Source organism: Diachasmimorpha longicaudata, chromosome 14 (genome assembly GCF_034640455.1).
Source record: "Diachasmimorpha longicaudata isolate KC_UGA_2023 chromosome 14, iyDiaLong2, whole genome shotgun sequence".
Classification (NCBI taxonomy): Eukaryota; Metazoa; Arthropoda; class Insecta; order Hymenoptera; family Braconidae; genus Diachasmimorpha; species Diachasmimorpha longicaudata.
The window spans coordinates 4,815,204-4,834,238 of record NC_087238.1 but is presented as its reverse complement, the minus strand read 5'-3'; the positions used below and the strand labels follow the sequence as shown (position 1 = coordinate 4,834,238).

General features: G+C 36.1%; 3 protein-coding genes and 1 non-coding gene across 15 annotated transcripts; 3 read left to right on the top strand and 1 right to left on the bottom strand.

Annotated features, from left to right (window-relative positions):
- Positions 1-24: 24 nt before the first annotated feature.
- Positions 25-2,106, top strand: LOC135169192 (large ribosomal subunit protein eL15). Its single transcript, XM_064133952.1, has 5 exons — positions 25-163; positions 416-596; positions 1,180-1,316; positions 1,621-1,731; positions 1,851-2,106. The coding sequence occupies exons 2-5, from the start codon at positions 425-427 to the stop codon at positions 2,043-2,045; spliced, it is 615 nt and encodes a 204-aa protein (XP_063990022.1). The 5' UTR covers positions 25-163; positions 416-424; the 3' UTR covers positions 2,046-2,106.
- A 128-nt stretch (positions 2,107-2,234) lies between these two features.
- On the bottom strand, positions 2,235-8,869 carry LOC135169185 (tubulointerstitial nephritis antigen-like). Of its 3 annotated transcripts, none has more exons than XM_064133939.1 (8): positions 8,632-8,869; positions 4,581-4,885; positions 4,419-4,482; positions 4,090-4,285; positions 3,507-3,802; positions 3,171-3,370; positions 2,706-2,860; positions 2,235-2,633 (listed from the first exon to the last, which is right to left on the bottom strand). In XM_064133939.1, exons 1-8 carry the CDS (start codon positions 8,649-8,651, stop codon positions 2,505-2,507), a joined length of 1,365 nt encoding a protein of 454 aa, XP_063990009.1. In that variant the 5' UTR covers positions 8,652-8,869; the 3' UTR covers positions 2,235-2,504. The 3 variants fall into 3 exon arrangements, with proteins under 3 accessions (XP_063990009.1, XP_063990008.1, XP_063990010.1); XM_064133938.1 differs by lacking the exon at positions 8,632-8,869 and adding an exon at positions 7,210-7,253; XM_064133940.1 differs by lacking the exon at positions 8,632-8,869 and adding an exon at positions 4,983-5,109.
- Positions 7,346-18,225, top strand: LOC135169178 (transient receptor potential cation channel subfamily V member 5). Of its 10 annotated transcripts, none has more exons than XM_064133922.1 (16): positions 7,346-7,532; positions 8,041-8,089; positions 11,660-11,838; positions 11,939-12,026; positions 12,490-12,666; positions 12,876-13,065; positions 13,531-13,684; positions 13,966-14,220; positions 14,283-14,365; positions 14,422-14,892; positions 15,092-15,257; positions 15,329-15,590; positions 17,239-17,420; positions 17,492-17,608; positions 17,691-17,816; positions 17,887-18,217. In XM_064133922.1, the coding sequence occupies exons 3-16, from the start codon at positions 11,680-11,682 to the stop codon at positions 18,010-18,012; spliced, it is 2,556 nt and encodes an 851-aa protein (XP_063989992.1). In that variant the 5' UTR covers positions 7,346-7,532; positions 8,041-8,089; positions 11,660-11,679; the 3' UTR covers positions 18,013-18,217. The 10 variants fall into 10 exon arrangements, with proteins under 10 accessions (XP_063989992.1, XP_063989989.1, XP_063989990.1 ...); XM_064133919.1 differs by having other exon boundaries at positions 7,346-7,531; positions 7,972-8,089; positions 17,887-18,216; XM_064133920.1 differs by having other exon boundaries at positions 7,346-7,531; positions 7,957-8,089; positions 17,887-18,216.
- On the top strand, positions 10,017-10,090 carry Trnat-agu (transfer RNA threonine (anticodon AGU)). The gene has a single exon. It is a non-coding gene; the product is annotated as a tRNA-Thr (tRNA).
- Positions 18,226-19,035: the final 810 nt, after the last annotated feature.

The window sequence follows — 19,035 nt, the reverse complement described above, 5'->3', positions numbered from 1 at the left end:
GTGAGACAAGGGAACGACCTTATCATCCGGCGATCAGGCCGAATTCTAGTACGAATCACAGACGCCGTGAAGTTATCCATCACCAACTCCTGCGCCCTCTTGTCGCCAGACTACCCGCTGTTTCAAGATGGACGTTCTTTCCTTCGTGTACTGATCGTGCAGGGTGAGTGCCAGTGGATCCTAATCCAAAATAATCATCGACATCCTTTGATTTTCAACAAACAATTTATTGAAACTTGAATCTTCATGAACTAATTCATCACTTGTTCAGAAAATTTTTAATGTTTCGTGGATTAATCAGTGAATTAAATACTTTCAAATATTTATAACCTCCTCGAAGTGATCCCCAGTCATGTGGTGATCTGTGTGTTCTTCCAACGAGTGATTATTCATTTCCTTTGTACTTCTGTTTCAGGTTGACACGATGGGTGCATACAAGTACATGCAAGAGTTATATCGCAAGAAGCAGAGCGATGTCCTCCGTTTCTTGCTTCGTGTCAGGTGCTGGCAGTATCGCCAGTTGACGAAACTTCATCGGGCACCCAGGCCCTCACGTCCTGATAAGGCACGTCGTCTAGGATACAAAGCTAAACAAGGTAATTTCTGCAAAATTATCTTCCAATGGGTTTCATGAGTGGTTGGGTGAACAGATTCCAAGTCATTCTTTGATGATCTTGACGGAGTCCATTTACTCATGGCTGGTGTTTATGTTCGGTAGACAGACTTTGAAACTACTCAACGAATATTCGGAAAAAATCAACTCTATCAATTATTTCCTAAATGTTTAATGTGTAAGTACCTTAATGAGTAATGGGAGGTTATTTTTTGTCTTTGGTTAATTAGCAATCGAGTGATGATTCGTACATGCACCACTCTCAGTGTTACAATGAAGATTATGTATTTCTGACGATTGCATTTTAAAATTCTGTCCCTCAAATTACTTATAAAACACATGATGATTTGTACATGCACCACTCTTAGTGTTCTGTGACGATTATGTACGTCTGATAATGGTAATTTAGGAGCTTCGTTTAATGGGTCACAAATTAACATACCAAAATGATCATACCGCCGAGAAAGTTCGCGAGTCAATAAATAATGGAGAAACACAAAAATGTTGTGTTTTTTCGCGCTGATTCACTCAGGGATTTTATACAACTGTTTTAATGTTTTTTACAGGCTTTGTTATATTCAGAATCCGTGTACGTCGTGGTGGACGCAAACGCCCAGTCCCCAAGGGTGCCACCTATGGTAAACCCAAGAGCCATGGTGTCAATCAGCTGAAGCCAACCAGGAAGCTACAATCCGTTGCTGAGGTAATGACTTTTTTTTATCTCTAAATTAGATCATTTGATATATGAAATATATCATGTGGAAATAGCGCCAATATTTTCGAATACCAAATTGATTTTTGGGTACGATAAAAAATGTAATTGATGGGAATTTTTATTTCCATGCCATTTTTCTATGGAACTACTTCGAATGATGATAACATTTTAAGCATTGAAAATTGATGATTGTATTTGCTTCCTTGGATGTCTGAAGTTTTAATAAATTATTCGATAAATGAATAATAATTTCTTTTTACAAAAGAGCTAACAAGTGTTCTGTTGTCCCCAGGAACGTGTTGGAAGACGTTGCGGTGGTCTCAGAGTCCTGAACAGTTACTGGGTAGCCCAGGATTCGTCCTACAAATACTTCGAGGTCATCTTGGTCGATCCTGCCCACAAGGCAAGTATTTTATACGTGAAAAAACACTTGAAATTAACTCAATTTGATGAATTAATGGAATTTAACTACAAGTCGTGCGTTAGAAATCAGGGAAATAATGTCCTTTTCATATTCCACAGGCTATTCGTAATGATCCAAAAGTAAACTGGATCTGTAATGCAGTACACAAACACCGTGAACTCCGTGGAAAAACATCATCTGGAAGGAGTTCACGTGGATTGGGCAAGGGACACCGATTCTCACAGACAATTGGTGGTTCACGCAAGGCCGCCTGGCTCAGAAGGAATTCCCTGTCACTCCGAAGAAAACGATAAACATATATCAATCGTCTGTCATAACAAAAATAAAAATAAAAGCCGTTTTTATAAGCGCCAATTGATACAATTTATTTCACTCCTCATTAATATATTTTTTTCTGAAAATAGTTCGGATTAGTTCACTAATTCAATGAAAAAATTGTGACAATGTTCCATGGTTTGTCTTAACAAAAAAATAAATAAGTATGAAGTGCTCTAAATATCTCATATTTTTTTTTTGTGGGTGAACAGCTACCGATGATTTTTTTTATTGATATATAAAATATATTCTATCGTCTAAGCTACAATTATTTTATACATTTACACACATGGAGTATACATACACGTGACATCACACAAAGCTTTAATTTTTCGAACTAAAACGGTGATTTGTGGATTCGAATGACAATTGATTAAATAAAATTTTAGTGAAACTAACGAAATTGAATAAATGCATTTTTTTTTTGTAACAAATAGTTAATTAGTTGGAACAGTTTTTGGCCAAATTCCTAACACGTAAGACTCGATTTCACACTCGTCTATTCCTTTTTGAATTTTGAAGAAACCATTTTCACCCCAGTCGGAGCCCCAAGAGTTGGCGACAATCTGTAACGTATTTTTTGTTGATAAAAAATCATCATTAGTTTAGATAAAGTGTTCAACACTCAGAATATTCACCCAATATTTGGTTGGTGGATAATTGTAATTCAGGGACTCTCCCCATCCCACTATTCGCACAGAGTGGTAGCCAGAGGGGTAAATTTCGGCGACTCTCGAGTGTCGGTATATTCCTGTCTGATATGTGAAGAAGTCCTGGTGGACTCTCATAGTAGCTGTTCACGAATGAAAAGGAAATCATTATCTTATGTTATAACTCTTCATCGACTTTAAACAAATAAATAAAAATTAAAGGAGCTCTACCCGTTTAGTAAATTCAAAAATTATCGAAAATTACACAAATTTTTTAGAAAACTCGATCGCATGTGGAATCAATTTTGTTCTCAATTTAATTATCTTTTCAGTTTTTCAACGAAAAAATTTTAAAAATATCAGAACTTGACTCACTGTCTTTTGAAAAAATTTTGGAGTTTTCTGACACTTCGTAGAGCTACTTTAAAAATACTATCGTTGAGCTTTTACTACCTTGGACTGGTCCCGATATGATAATTTCCTGCATTATGTCCGTCTCGTTTCCAAGACGATATGCAGGACCAACTTTGTATAATTCGGTCCTTAAAGGATTAGGGGGGCGTCGGCAACCCGCTGCTTTTAGATTTGTTCGTTTCCGGATTTTGCATTTGTCGTTTATGCCAGACCATCGGTAACACCCCTCATCAACCACCCTACAATTAAAATAAAATGATCAAACATTCCTCGAGTGTAATTGATCCAAAAAAGCTCGACTGGCCATCTATGCAGATCCTTCAGTCGAATGTTTTTTACAATTTTCGAAAATTAAATTATTTTTTTAGCTCATACCCGAATTTCCTCATGTAGAACCACGCACGGTCTAGGTATCCCCCACTGCATCCCTGCTGGCCCCTATTATTACATGAAATTAAATTCTGTGCACTGAGATAAACCGCCTCGGCGCCTTTGCTCATCAATGCGAATCTGTCTGACGCAACCTGAGCAGTAGAAACAGCCCACGAGGCTCCGCACCATCCTTGATCCTTGACACTGGATATATCTCTTGGCCATGTCAGTCTCGCATCGAATTCTCGTGGAAGGGCGTCCGGGTTGTAGTGTCTCTTCACTGGGTGCATCTTGGAGACCTGCGGAGCAGATTTCAAAATAATTTATTATAATTAAAAAATAATGAAGCACTCAGTCATTCAATCAATAAAATAATTCAATCACTTCACTAACTAAATTTGGTTGTACGTGATTAAATAATTTATTAGAATTATTAAATCAGTGATATTGGTATTTCAATTAAACTTGCGACTGGCCACTGAAGGCCATTGATTTGCACAAAAAATTACTCATTTGCTTATCAATTTCGATGATGTGATCCGGGTTGTATTTCCATTTTAATTAGAGGGATCTGTTTGTGGCTTACCGATCTGGAAGGATTCAACGTTCCCAATCGCAATTCGATTCCCTGGAGGAGAGTTCGACCCCAGAATTCCGAATAATTTCCTGGCCTCCAGCCCAAGTCCCTCTGATTCGCCAACTCTTCCAACAAATCCACGTCTATTAGACATCTGTTTTCTTCGCAGAGAACTTTTGCAGCAATACCTAACGACGAACACTTGCTGTGCAAAATAATGATAAATAATTAAATGGTAATATAATATATTAGAATATAAAAGGGGTAATTACCGATATCTTCTCTTTTTCGATTTCTTAAAATTTCAGGGACAGAAATTAATTGAAAAAACAACTTACCACGTATTGCAATTGGATTTGAAAGTGTCACCATGTCTGTAATATTTTCCCTCGTAGAAACATTCTGGAAATATCGAAATGCCCAGCAAATTGTTAAACATTTTACCAAAAATTTGATAATAGCCGATGTTAATGTTTATTGAAAATAGGAATGAAACTCACGTCTTATTTCGCTGATCGGTGGATCAATGGTGGGGAGGGTAATTAGTTTACAATGGGACCAGTAATCAGGGCAGCAGTCCTCTTCCCTTGTTCTGTTACAGAAATCATCGCAGTAGCAGGTTGTACTCAAAATAGGAGCACTGCAATCGTCTTGTCTTCCCGCACAGCATCTCCCGGTGGCGTATCGTCCCGCGCAGTAAGGCCCCGGGGGTAGTCCCGAATAATCTGGCATTGCATGTGCAATCGATAACGATCCGAGGATAAGGAGACTTGCCTTGAGTGTTAAACTAGAGTCTCGTGACATTCTGCAAACGAATTAATTATAATTTAATTTTGCGAGGTGTCTAATCATAAAATAATTTATTGATATTTAATTGCAATGTAATTATAATCTCAAGAGACTTTTGTTCCGTTCTCTGTCGATCCAATTAAATGAAATAGTAACGTCGACGTCGATCAATTTCTTATCTATCAATTATTCTTTAAAATATCTGCGTAAAACCCGCACTGATAACCTTCTGGAATTCCCATAAAATCTCAGCGTCATCTCAATAGAATTCTAATCACATTTATAGTCAAACTATCTCCGGATGTAGCAAAAAAATTAGAACCTGTTTATTTTTTAAATAATTTTCATTCAAAAATGCGTTTTATTGACAATTTCCAACAACTCTGTTCCAGGTTCAAAAAAATTCACCCCATTTTTTATTGTTTCCAATAAAGTTACGTGGAATCAGAGACTTAAAGACCCATTAATTTATTTACAAAACATTTTTACAAAAGTCACACCAAAGTACTAGCGAAAATCCCGTTAAATTTCCATCGAGTCCGATAAAATTCCAGTAAAATTGTTTCTGAAATTATTTAATACATAAATCCATGCATTAAAAGCGGAAATTGTGTTACATTATTTATGACTATTTGGGGTAGTAGACTGGAACCATAATAATCGTCCATCAATGTCTCAATTTAAAAATTTTTTTTACGCAACACCAAACATCGATCTTTAACTTTATTTTGAACTCATTAATAGCTCGATTTTATTTATATTTTCGTGTGCGTCGATTGTCATTGTGGTTATGCAAAGGTTAATAATAACACATGTGTACCCCAGCTAGTGAGCACATAATTATTTGATGACTCATTAAATTTATAAACCGCATTAATTAAGATCCTGGTGAGTGAATCAGAGGCTCCGCAACAGCTGATGACACCTGATAACAAATTCTTGGAGCGACTTTCCAGTGATAAATAATTTTTCGCTGAATCTCTCTCTCTCTCTCTCTTTCTAGGTCATCGATAAATGGAAATCGATAATCGATAAAATTGGTTGCCGTGATATTTCGGGAACACCGGAGGCGAAATATTGGGCAGAAGGATTTACAATTTTTTTACTCTTTTATTTATTTAATTTAAACCGGATCGGAGGGAGTTTTAGCATTCAGATGGGCCGATTTGCATTAATGATGACATTTTAATTATTTCTTGGGGAAAAAATTGATTAAAACCGATGAGAATCGCTATCCTTGACTTTTAGAATTCATCAAAAATTATGTTAACGATTTTTTTTTATCGAATTTATGGCAGAAGATATTTTCGATGACGTGATGAAGGATCATCCGAATAAATCACCAGGGAAAATATTGTTGGATCATCCAGCATCTTTTGAATACGCCTGTCGTCAAGAATTAATGAACGATTCAATTATAGCGTCGAATGAAGCGCCATGACACCGATTCGTGCGATCATAACTGACAGGTCTAATTAGAGCAGTCAACCCGTGAAAAATACTAAACAGGACCTACTGTATCGGGATATCTTTAGTTACCCACGTGACTCAATGACAAAATATATTGCCAAAAGACGTATCGACAAAAATATATTCGACAAATACATCGAACACTAATATATCGGTAGCGAAGTGGAAAAGGAGATTGTTGACATGTCTCACGGTCGAGTTTTTCCGCGATATCGCCGAATCAAAGGGAGATAGCGGATTTTTTATAATGACATTTGTTGTAGGGATCAATTTGCTCCACAAAAAAGGTCATGAGCAAAAACTTGCTGTCTCCCTTAGTTTTGGAGATATTCATAGAAATCTGGTCGATAGTACCAAAATATTTCATTTTAACACTTTTCTACTGATATATTCTGATATAAATATATTCTGGCATTGATATTTTCGTGAATAATATCTTATCCGAAAGTGTATTTCCTGAACATATATTTAAAATTTTTTTTAACAGATAAATTCGATGATTATTAGTTTAAAAAATCGTTATATCAACAAAAACATTTTTTTTCTGGTGAAATTCACCGAATATAATGAACAAAATATTATTAATATTATTTCTAACGTCATGAAAATGTTTACAACCACAAAAAAGTAATCAATACATATTTTAAAAAATATTAGTAACAAGAATTTTTATGGAAAAGCCATTCATCTAAAAAAATTGAAGAAATACATTTGACGGAGATGTTATGGCACAGTATTTTTGCAAAAAATATTTTGTTGTGCTATCGCACACGTCACACGGTTTTTCCTGATAATCGAGAGATCCGGGGAGATGAAAACCGAAAGATAATGAAGGGGAAATGATGAAAAATCGGGAAAACCATGACTCACAAAGTGCCTCGCGGCTTGAACTCCTTCATCTCTCTGATACGGAGATAGTGCAGTAAACGTTCTATTTCACGGGACATCCGCGTTAGCGAGGCTTTAGCTCTCTCTATCAATCTTCCGCGAGTCTGACCACAGGGTGAAATACCATTGAATCTTTATTTTCATACCGATGCCGTGAACCATAGGATTAAGTCACCGAGTAAAATGCTGAGATGACGCCTCGGGATTTGCCGATGATACGTCTCTGTTCATTCACAGTGTTCGTACTTCCCATTTTTTAATGGTTTACGAGGATTGAACTGTAATTGATTCAACCTGACGCTGGGTAAACATTAAAGCGTGGAATTTTTCGCTAATTTTTCAGACTGATAACGGTACAGTCGGTTTCATGGTCGAGGGGACGTGATTTATTTCATTGTCACACTTCAAAATCCATTCGATAAATTTATTGAATAATTTAATAGAAAAAGTAATTAAACTTAAGACGTAAAACAAAATAGAAATATTTGTGATTGAATCTTCCATTTTTTTAATTTTATTTTTATTATTATTGTTATTATTATTTTATGATCGAGGGGAGTTGATGGATTTATTCGTTACATCAACATTCAGTCAATAAATTTATTGAAAAGTTAAATAAAAAAGAAATTGAACTTAAAAACGTTCAATGAAATGAAACGCTTTACGATTTAATTTTTTATCTTTTTAATTTTGATTTAATTAATTTTTTTCGCTTGGAAATTTGGGGAGATTTTGCCTTTTCAGATTTTAGTCTTGTCTAGTTAATAGGATTCTTTATTCACGTGACATTTATGTGTCTTCGGTGAAAACTGGATGCTGTCGATCGACTGAGAAGAGAACAGCCTTGATGTTTGCCAATGTGGTGAGTAAAATTTATTCGAATTTTTAAGCCAGAAAAGTTTTGCAGTTTAACGAAAAATGTCATTATGATGCATTTATGATTATTATCTTTCTCAGGAATTTCGCTTCATATAAAAGAACCCGAGTTATCACTCTCATATTACGAGATAAAAGTGGGAATAGAGTTGCGACTGCGATTGCTGTGAGAATATTTCAAAAAATTACAATCTCAAATTTATTTTGATTCCCCAAATTTTCTGGTCCGAGGATTATTACGGAGTCGTAAAAACATCTGCGCGAGGTATTCCCCATCTGGAATTATCGATATTCTTTCAACAAATGAACCACATAAAATAGAAATTCCAACTGTCCCCCATAATACAATTTTTCATATTATTATTATTTAATTTCATGTATAGGTAATTAGGTATTTAACATTTTCCAAATTTAAAAAAAAATATTTTTTCTGTCAATCCCCAGTGCTCGATAAATTTCCAATAAATCCTCGAACATCGAAATCCGACGAAATAATAATAAAAATTAAAAATATTTTCAAAAACTTACGCTAATTTGCTATTTCTCATTTTTTAAAGTCCCAATTACTGCTCTCCAAGTCAATATTAATCTTCTTATCAAGCGCACAGGTAGACTTTACAACACTTTGACAATCGAGAGTAGTATAGAGTTGGTCTCGGTAACGCGAAAAAAAAAATGAAATTATAATCGTTTCCCCGGTGGCCAGCAACTGCTTCGCGACTCGAAAGCACGAGCCGCACTGACCCCCCAGTTGTATACGAGGTAAAGTCAACGTTGAACTAAGACTCGACTATCACAATTCGGTTTAAAACCACTCTCGCACGTCACGCCTTTTTATTCACGCGCACAGTATTACGAGAGTTACAATTATGAATTCAATTAATTCCGCGGAGATGAAAATTGGTCTCCAATGAATTTTTCGACGCCCCTGAGGGTAAAGTTGGTACTTAAATTGGCCCCGGATGAGGGGAGGAAAGTGGATATTTTCCCCTGAGGATGGAAAGTCGACTTTCCGCCCTTTTCCGAGGAATTTTCGTCCCTCGGGACCTTTTCCCGGGTCTGAACTGTCAATTTTTTGGCAGTAAAATTTTTTTGCAAAATTATATCGAGGATTAGGAAGATCGAATGGAAAATCCTATCCAAGAATTACCTGTGACGTCACAATTGTTATGTTATGTGTGAAAAATGTGAAAGTCAAGACTTTCCACCCCTGGCTGGACATTAAGCCGGGACTCGGGGGGTGTTTCCACCCCCGGGCGGAACGTCAGGACTTTCCGCACTTGGAGCACAATCTTTCGATTCGGAGAAACGATTATCGATTAGTCGTGGATATTCATCGCTGACGAATATTCTCGTCTTCAAAGGGGACATAAAATCTTTGTTAGGAGTCAATTATGACGAGAATGATTATTAGCGGTATTTTTTATTATTTATTACTGACATTGTTCATTTGGAGTTTATGACCGAAGACTCGAGTTTGCGCTAAATTGAAGAACACTAATTTTTTTATGATATTACTGAAGTGTTGGCGGATGTTGTTGGTGTACGAGGTCATTTATTTGCATGAAAATAATAGCAATTTTTTAACTGTAAAGCAAAAAATTTGGTGAATTTAACAAAAAAAAATGGTTTAGAATAAACTTCTTTGAAAAACAAAGAATTTTTTTATTTTCCCATGAAAACCTATTTTTGTTGCTCCAAGTCTTTCCCGAGGTCAACGTCACGAGAAGAAAAATCGGAATAAATTGACAGACCGAAGTGTTTGTAACAAAAATAAAAATATAAAACTGTTGCCGATTTTTTTTTAAGTCATGAACAAATGGGGCAAAATGGACAGCGAATCCCTTATGTACTGTAATACATAACAATGTACACAACATTGAAGATAATAAATTTTAGTAAAGCGCAGTCGAGGCGTCGTGGCTTAGTTGGTTAAAGCGCCTGTCTAGTAAACAGGAGATCGAGGGTTCGAATCCCTCCGAGGCCTGCGTTCCCCTCCTCTCGAACATAAATTTTTTCCTGCCCCAGAATGCCTCGAATAAACAGTCACTTATAGCGCAAAAAAATATTTATCGTTCATGCAAAGTGGTGGCACCAGTGAAATAATCTTCATAGAGTCGTTCTCCTCAATTTTGCCCAATTGAATCCATCACGAGTGCAGACAATGGCGGGAGGGCACTATATTTATTGACATTTTTGACCGTTTTTCCCGAGACAAAAATTACGAGTCCTCACAAGCTGATTGTTCACCACATTCTCCATTCTTCTATTAATATAATGAAGTGGATCCATGAGAATTTGATTACTCCGCTGAAGAGGTCGAGTGGCACTTCCCGGTTATTTCGCTATTATTATGATTTTTATTGTTCCCCAAACAATGCCAATTCCTGAATAATCATTATAATTAGAAAAAAACATTGTTGCACGTGTGGTGGAGGTAATACGAGTGCCCGTGAAATCGTTAAAACGAGAATATCACGTCGTAAATGCTGATTTTTTGGATTTTTTTTTTGGGTGACCTTGAAGGTCGGGGTCGTCTCAAAATTGCTTAAAATGAAATTTGGGGCAACGCGCATACTTTTAATGTCACACTGTCTATTTTTGCATCGGATCAAGTACATACTTTTTGTTACGACAAATATAACTTTCTCATGAAATTTTAGAGAATTAAAATGGGGACGAATTACTCATCTTCGCGGTAGTATTGACTAATTCAACTGAAATTATCACAAAAAACGGCGGGATATCCGTTCGTGGAGTCATTGGTGTGATAACCACGTGGGAAGGTGAATGTGTGATCGATAAGTCTATAGCAACTGACACCACTGGAGCATCGTAGTGGTCATTATTTATTTAATATAATTTTATTATGGGGAATACAGAGAGTAACGTAACAAGTGGTGTTAAAAAACAAACTGATACTTCGTCGATATTGTTGTATAAATTAGTTGATTTGAAAGGTAAGATGTTCCTTTGCATGTGAAATTTGAAACGAGAAAGCAGAAATATTTTGGAGCATCAAAAAATTTCCCGACTAAAAATATTTGTTAATAAAATCGATAAAAAATATATCAAATTTGTCGGACGTTCGAAATTTCTTCAAGAAAAAATCCGAGAAATTCTTTACCAAAAAATTTTGGACGGTTACCATCAAAATTATTCATAAATTCCTGAAGGATTGCAATTTGCAAAATTTAAATCGAATTGAAATACAAAAAAAAATGTTAAATATCAAGTGGAATATAAATGAGAGAGTGAATACCCCATCGTATGGGCCCCATTCGTCAGAAGAAATAAAAAAAATCCGTCGAAGTGTTTTTGAAATGCAAAAATATTCTTCTGTCATTTTGCCATTCATCTGCATCCCTTTGCGAGTGAATTGCAATTGACTAGACAAAAATACATCAACATTGAACTCGGCCTGAATTCCCAAGTACCATTTAACGTACGTAAAGTTGGATTTTCCCCCACCGCAGGAGCAAAAATTTTTTTTCCCCACCAGTAGAAATCGTACATCACCTCTTTCGCCTTATTTTTCATTTTCAAAATTTCGTAGGCGGTGGACTGCTCGTTGACATGATGAAGAGGGCAACGCAAACAAAACAGTACGCCGAGCTGGATCACGCGATAAGGACCAAGGTTGAGCCCTTTCTCTACAATAAAGGAAAAGGAAAATGGATTCCAATTTCCAAGCTCGTTTTGTTAAGAAATAAAGAACGACCCCGGCATAAAATGGTGAGTGATGATTAGAAAATACCGGAGATGTTTCAAATTTTTTAACGACCGTCTACCAAAAATCTTTATAGAATTAATTAATTATCGCAATTTTCCGCAGCTTCCGGTGCTCAAAGCCATGGAAAATCCCTCTGATTATGATGTCGATGTCGATATGAAGGACGAAGTGATCGACGAAACAAAAATCGGTAATCAGTGCACCAAAATCTGCACGAAATAGTACATACAAATTATACATACGAATATACCAGAAAATATATAACACATAAGTTGAGTATATGAAATATATGTAACACATATGTGCGCTACATAACATTTGGTTGATTTACATTTTCTCAGGAAGAGAAATATTCAGTAAAAATAACAAAAGCTTACAAAATATATTATATATTATATAGATGTATAGCTCAAATATATAATTTTATTATTGAAAAATATTTTGTTTCGGAACAAATATATTTGCTTTATTTATGTCATGTTCATTTATGGTTATATATCACATATATTTCATATATAATTAACATATACAAAATTACTAATTAAAATATACAAAATTATTAATTAAATTAACATATATTACATCATATATTTATCTTTTGTGCGAAAAATTACTCCAAATTTCTCTTGACGTAATTCTCTTCTCTCTTTAAGATAAAAACAAATACAGACTCGTCTGCTGGAATTTGAGTGATCGTGGGGCAGTTGGTGAAACGATTTTGCATCTGTGCATGCTCAACGCCACTGCACTTCATGCTGATCTGGCTAAACGACTATTACGCTTCTATCCGAACCTTATTAATGATGTTTATCTGAGTGATGAATATTACGGTACAGTATTAGCAGTCTACTCATCGTTAAAATTACTTTTTCCGATTAAATTCCAGGAAATTTTGCCTGGGAAACGATAAAGCAATTTGAGTTTGCTTATCTCTTTGGATAAATATCTCAAAATTGATAAAGAATGCACGAATTTTTGGGAAATAAAAATATACAGATATTTTTATAAAATGGTCTGATCTATTATTTATTGTTCACAGGAGAGAGTGTACTGCATATTGCTATTGTTAATGAGGACCCAGCGATGGTGAAATATCTGTTGGATAGTGGAGCAGATGTCCACGAACGTTGTTTTGGAAATTTCATGTGTCCGGAGGACCAAAAGGCCTCGAGGACAGACAGTCTCGATCATGAGTGGCCTTGTGTCACACCCGAAACTAATTATGACGGGTCTAATTTTTTATTTCAACACTTAACGAACCCTACAGTCCCTCCAAAAAAAGTCTCTAGAATTTCCAGCACCGAAGTCATAAAAAGAGAAAAGTCACTTTTCAGAACTCACCATTTTCTGATGAATATCTCGAAATCAGCGGATGATACCAAAATTTTCAATAGAACCTTTTTTATAGAGCGAATCGAGTTCTATAACAAACGTTATAACAAAAATTTCGCTATCTCTCTTAGATTGGGAGATATAGTTCCCAAAAGCTCGAGGCAGAGATTTTTCAACTTATCTCGTTTTACCACTTCACTGACTCATTTATTCATTTTTTGAATTAGTTAATTAAGCTCGATTGATATCTCCTGCAGATATGATTAATGAATCGAGTTAGATTACCTCCCCCCTCCCCCCCAAAGATACAGATCGTAGAACCGGATATAAATGTCATAGACTTTTCGTTGATTTGTTTATAGATATGTTTACTGGGGTGAATATCCGCTGAATTTTGCCGCTTGTCTGGGCCAGGAGGAGTGCTATCGTCTGGTGTTGGCCAGAGGTGCTGATCCAGACAAACAAGATACTAATGGTAACACCGTACTCCACATGCTGGTGATTTATTCCAAAGTGGTAATACATTTATCTGAATTTTTCCGTCAAGCGTGTGTCACTGATTGTAGGACTGAATATCTAATTAAAAATACCCACTAGAAACCCATTATTCTGTGCCATTGAACTGTTTGGAACTGGTGTTTCATAGTCTTGAACAATTTATTTAGAAAGTTTAGAAAAATTGTTTATTTCAAAATGGACGTTGGGATATTTTTTACGAGCTATTTAGACCAATAATGAACAATCGTCATTTCTATTTCGATTGGTGAATTATGTGCGTAATTATATTCTCATTCAAGACCACTTTTGATATGGCTTATGAGGTCGGCGCATCCCTGGCGATTCGGAACAATCAACACTTGACGCCACTGACGCTTTCAGCTCGATTAGCCAGAATCGAAATGTTCTTCCACATTATGAATATCGAGAGGGAAATTTATTGGCAAATTGGCAGCATAACTTGTGCTGCATATCCATTGTCCCAGTTTGATACAATTGATGTCAATAATGGAACCATCAATAACAATTCAGCCCTGAATTTAGTGGTTTTTGGGGTACGAAGTGACGAGCTGGTCGTTGATTGATTGAAATATCTAATTGTCGTTATTGATTTTAGGAAACTGAGGAACATTTGGAACTCATGGACGGAGTTCTCGTCGATTTATTAAACGCAAAGTGGAATACTTTCATCAAATCGAGGTAATCAGTGGAGTAATTCATTATCACTGATGAGTCAATGGGAATGTTATTTGCAGATTCTATCAACAATTTTTTCTCTTCTGTTTTTACTTCGTCTTATCTCTGATAAGTTTTGTTCTTCGTCCCGGTCCTTCCCCAAGTAATTCATCTAGGAATTCCACGAAACCCACTTCAAGCTCTGATATGAGCTCAAGTGCCTTTCCACCAGCTACTTCTGCCAGCGCTGATGGCACCCTTGGCGCCCTTGGCAAAAGCCAAGAATTTGGTCAACTCTCCAGGGTTGTTCGACAATTAGCAACTACTTTGGCAAATAATTTCATGGCGAGTGTCAATGTCACACCCGCCAATGTCGAGAATTTTATCACGAAAATTTCAGATAATTTTACATTAACATTGAAGGATGCTTTTAACTCTGACCTCGTTGATAATTCTGGACTGAATGTCTTCGAGGGAAAGAAGAATGAGAGTGTTCATGAACAGGTGACACCTTCTGCCTTCATCATGGACTCCGCACTTGATGAGGAATGGTATGTGGAATTTCAGAATGGCATTTTGTACATAAAAATGTTTTTGAAGTGTTGACAGTAAATTTTCACGATTTCAATGTTTCCATTTGCAAACAAAAACCATTTCCACATTTGTGGTCCATAAAAATATGTGTTAACATAATTTATGTACATATCACCCCTATAACTAGCAAATAGTGAAGCGTAAATCTACCCGCAGGTGGGAGGATTTAACAGAAGTCTGCAGGCTAATGCAACTCGACTCATCAACAGCAAAAATAAGATTAACAGCCGAGATTTTTATGGAATTTGGTGCAATGCTGTACATACTAGCAGCACTCCGAGAGGCCCGATTTCTGGGACTCAACATGTTCATCGAGAACCTCGTGAGGGCCCTCTCAGAATTCAATCCCTCGTCGCAATATTTTTTCGGCAAAAACCAAAATTTCCATTTCAGATGACAGCTCCATCGCGCGTGATGTTCCTCTTCTCTTGTTGCATTCTAATGTCATTTCCATTCTTGCGTCTTGCTTGCGCTGACAAAGTGGAGGATATGCTGGCGGTTGTTGTTATGCTCACGACAGCCCCGTACTTTCTATTTTTCTGTCGAGGATTCAAGACAGTGGGGCCTTTCGTCGTTATGATTTACAGAATGATCATGGGAGATCTGCTACGATTTGTCACAATTTATCTCGTTTTTGTTATGGGATTTTCGCAAGGTGAGGATTTTTCATGATTTTTATGGCTTAATTATCAATATTTAACCAGATATATTTTGTTAGTTTATTTTTGACTAATAGATCCTTCAATAATATTTTTATTGAAAATATTTTTCTGCGCAGGGAGAAATATTCAATAAAAATTAGGGATTTTTTTCGTAATTTCGGAGCGAAATGTAGTTAAACAAAAATTGGACTAAATTGTTATGAAATTTTTTCGGAGCGTTCTGTAATTTTCAACAGAATTTTCAAGGATAAATTACAATATCGTCACTTAAATTTGTCCAATCAAAATCATGAATTTTTAATTTTGCAACAAATACATTGATTACTTTTCTCCGCTTGTTCTTTTGTTTATTTACTTTAACTTAATTTTGCTCAAACAAAAAATTATCAATTATGTGCTATCAATGATGAAATTAGAAAACTCAATTTGGTCACGTGGCGCCTCTGTAAGAGATCCCTTAAAACCGATTCAATCCAATCAATTTTTTTTCAACCCTCACCACTTGAAAATCTCTATTGCATATCATTAAATATCGAACGCAAATACCTCACATCGTTTCACCACCAGTCTAAACATTAAATCTGCAAATATTTTTGTATTTGTGTGAGCGATGAAAATAGCACATTCCACCACCGCATGTGCGACGCAGAAATTTCACTGAATGTCAACAGGAAAAAAAAAATCATTATAATTAAATTTTCGATTGACTATTTATCACTTCTATCATTTCCACTGACATCATCGTACAATGCATTACTCCGCGCTGACGGTGTATGTAGATCATTTGACATTGACATAAATTTTATGTTGTCCATGTGACAGTCGTTTTATTCTTCCTTGAATCGATTAATCTGGAAAATAAATGATCACATTTTCAATGAAGTTGGACTTGAAAATGAAGAACTGAAAATTTTCACAATAATTATAACATGCATATGGAGTGACGAGGCCGATATTGCGCCGACTCAGGCATTCATGCATCATATGAGATGCCCCGCGAATGATTGATCAATGTCGCGCACTTTGCAGATATTACTACACCGTGATTCATCGAGAAGGCAATGTGCCATTGACTTTATACTTGAGCAACATGCTACAATGGCACGTGCTGATTGAGATAATCGTAGAGTGACATAAATATCGTATCATGGTTTATTATTACACGCGTTTGACGGAACGAAGTAATTATGTCATTAGGGAGGATGAGCGCATTGAATTTCATTTGACGTTTCGACGTATGAACAGCTGTTCCGAGTAAAGTTCATTCAGGGGAAGGTGGGGTAACATGATAATTTCTTAATTAAAGTGTTGAATAAAAAACTAAATATCATTATTGCTCCACATATTGATTTTTAACAGCGATAGGAGCGTTGTAGACAGCCACTTAATTATTGTCAAAATGAATTTTATGGTTTTTGCGACAAAATCAATTAAAACATTTGTCAAGACTGGAATTGTTAATATTTTCATCGCTCATGCCTTCACATTACTCCATTTTAATGTCTAATATTTCTAGATCGATATCGATCAAGTTATTGATCAGAAAATTCTTGGTGTTAATGAACTTTTTGACGAGAGAAATCACTGAAAAACCTTCCAATCTGCTCTATTAATTCTAATGTACTCTAATTATTTATACAGCGTACTACATAATTTTTTTATCCTTCGATAATCCCCAAACCCCCGAAGGGGTTGACGACACGACAAGCAATCCCATGCCATCTCCAATGGAGAGCATAATGGCAATGTTCCTCATGAGCATGACGAATTTCGGTGACTACTATGGAGCATTCGAGAGAACCGAGCACGAGATGGAGGCCAAGGTTTCTTCATTATTAAGACGTAGCGATTCAATTTAGATAAAATCTCTAATTTATTGCTTGACAATTTTCAGTGCCTCTTCGTCGTATACATGGCCATAGTGGCAATCCTCCTGGTGAACATGTTGATAGCGATGATGGGGAATACCTACCAAAAAATAGCGGAGACTCGAAACGAGTGGCAGCGACAAGTGAGTTTACTTTCACAATTTTAAATTGGCTGATGGAGAAATGGAGTATTTTCATTGATTATTCATTGGATGAATTTATCAGTGGGCGAGGATCGTTCTAGTTGTTGAGAGAGGTGTTGCCCCTGCGGAGAGGCTCAAGAAGCTCATGGATTATTCACAACCCATGTCTGATGGACGGAGAGCACTTGTCCTACGATTACATCAATCCGTAATTGCATTATTATTTCGCTCTCACTGGACTAGTGTATCTGATAACATGATTTATAATTTTATTTCAGGAGGAAGATAAGGAGGACATGAAGGAGATTTTGGAGATGAAGAGGACTCATGAGAGACTTTACAAGAAAAGAATGGCTCGGATGAAGAAAGAGGGCGATGATGGTATCGTCGAGAGTGTTAAATAGATTTTTCATTCTTCTTCTTAAACTGATTTATCAACATTAAATTGTTATTTGTGAATAAAAAATATTTTTTTCCAAATATCCAGTGAATTTGTCTTTGAATTTATCATGCGGCACTAATTATCATTGAGGTTCCTGCACATTAATTGTTAGAGTGATTTAAGCTGTAAAGATCTGCAAAAATCAAGTTAAATCTTGAACAGAGAAATGTGTCTTGTGTTATTCGCAAATAGCATTCTAATTGTTGCCATAGCAACAAACAAGTGCTCCACTCGAGTCCATCTGGTTGATCTCAATGCACTTCACGTCAACAAGAGTAATTTTATTCAGACAGAAATGAGTTTCTTGCGGCAAAAAATTAATTTCAAAGACCTAGAGGAGGAACTGCAGAGTGCTGTCAAGGCAGATGAACTCTATAAATTGCAGAATGACGCCAAGCTGAGAGCTGTTGAACAGAACGTACCCAGTTATGAGCAGTTTAGACAAATGGTATGGATTATCATTCTCATTTATATTCTATCATGATTTCTTGGTTCTTCTATCACTCAATAGGTGAATGCTGCCCATTTAAAGCCGATGGACAAGAAGAAGATGGGGAATTCCCATACAAAAGAGTTTCAAGAGGAGAATTAGAAAGATGAAACGAAATTATTTACCAAACTAATGGATGAAGTAATAACAATGAATTTTAGAAAATTAAATTCTTTCGAGTGACTCTATTTATCTGCCTTAGATTAATTACGAAATAATTATTCCGTTACATAATAAAATATTCTGAAAATCCTGGCAACTTGACCAGTTGAATTATCAGTGGAAGTAAGTGAAGGTGAACGAATGTAGAATTTCATGAATAAATTCTGATGATTTTTGAATGGAAAATCATTCACTTATCATCAATTATCATTCACCACATGCTCTTCAGTACCAACGATTCAAAAACTCCACGCGAATCGAGTCAGTGGCGCAAGCTACCGGACTCGGGGTCTCCTGCCATTCCCCAAGTGACGTCATCGTTCATTCCGTCAA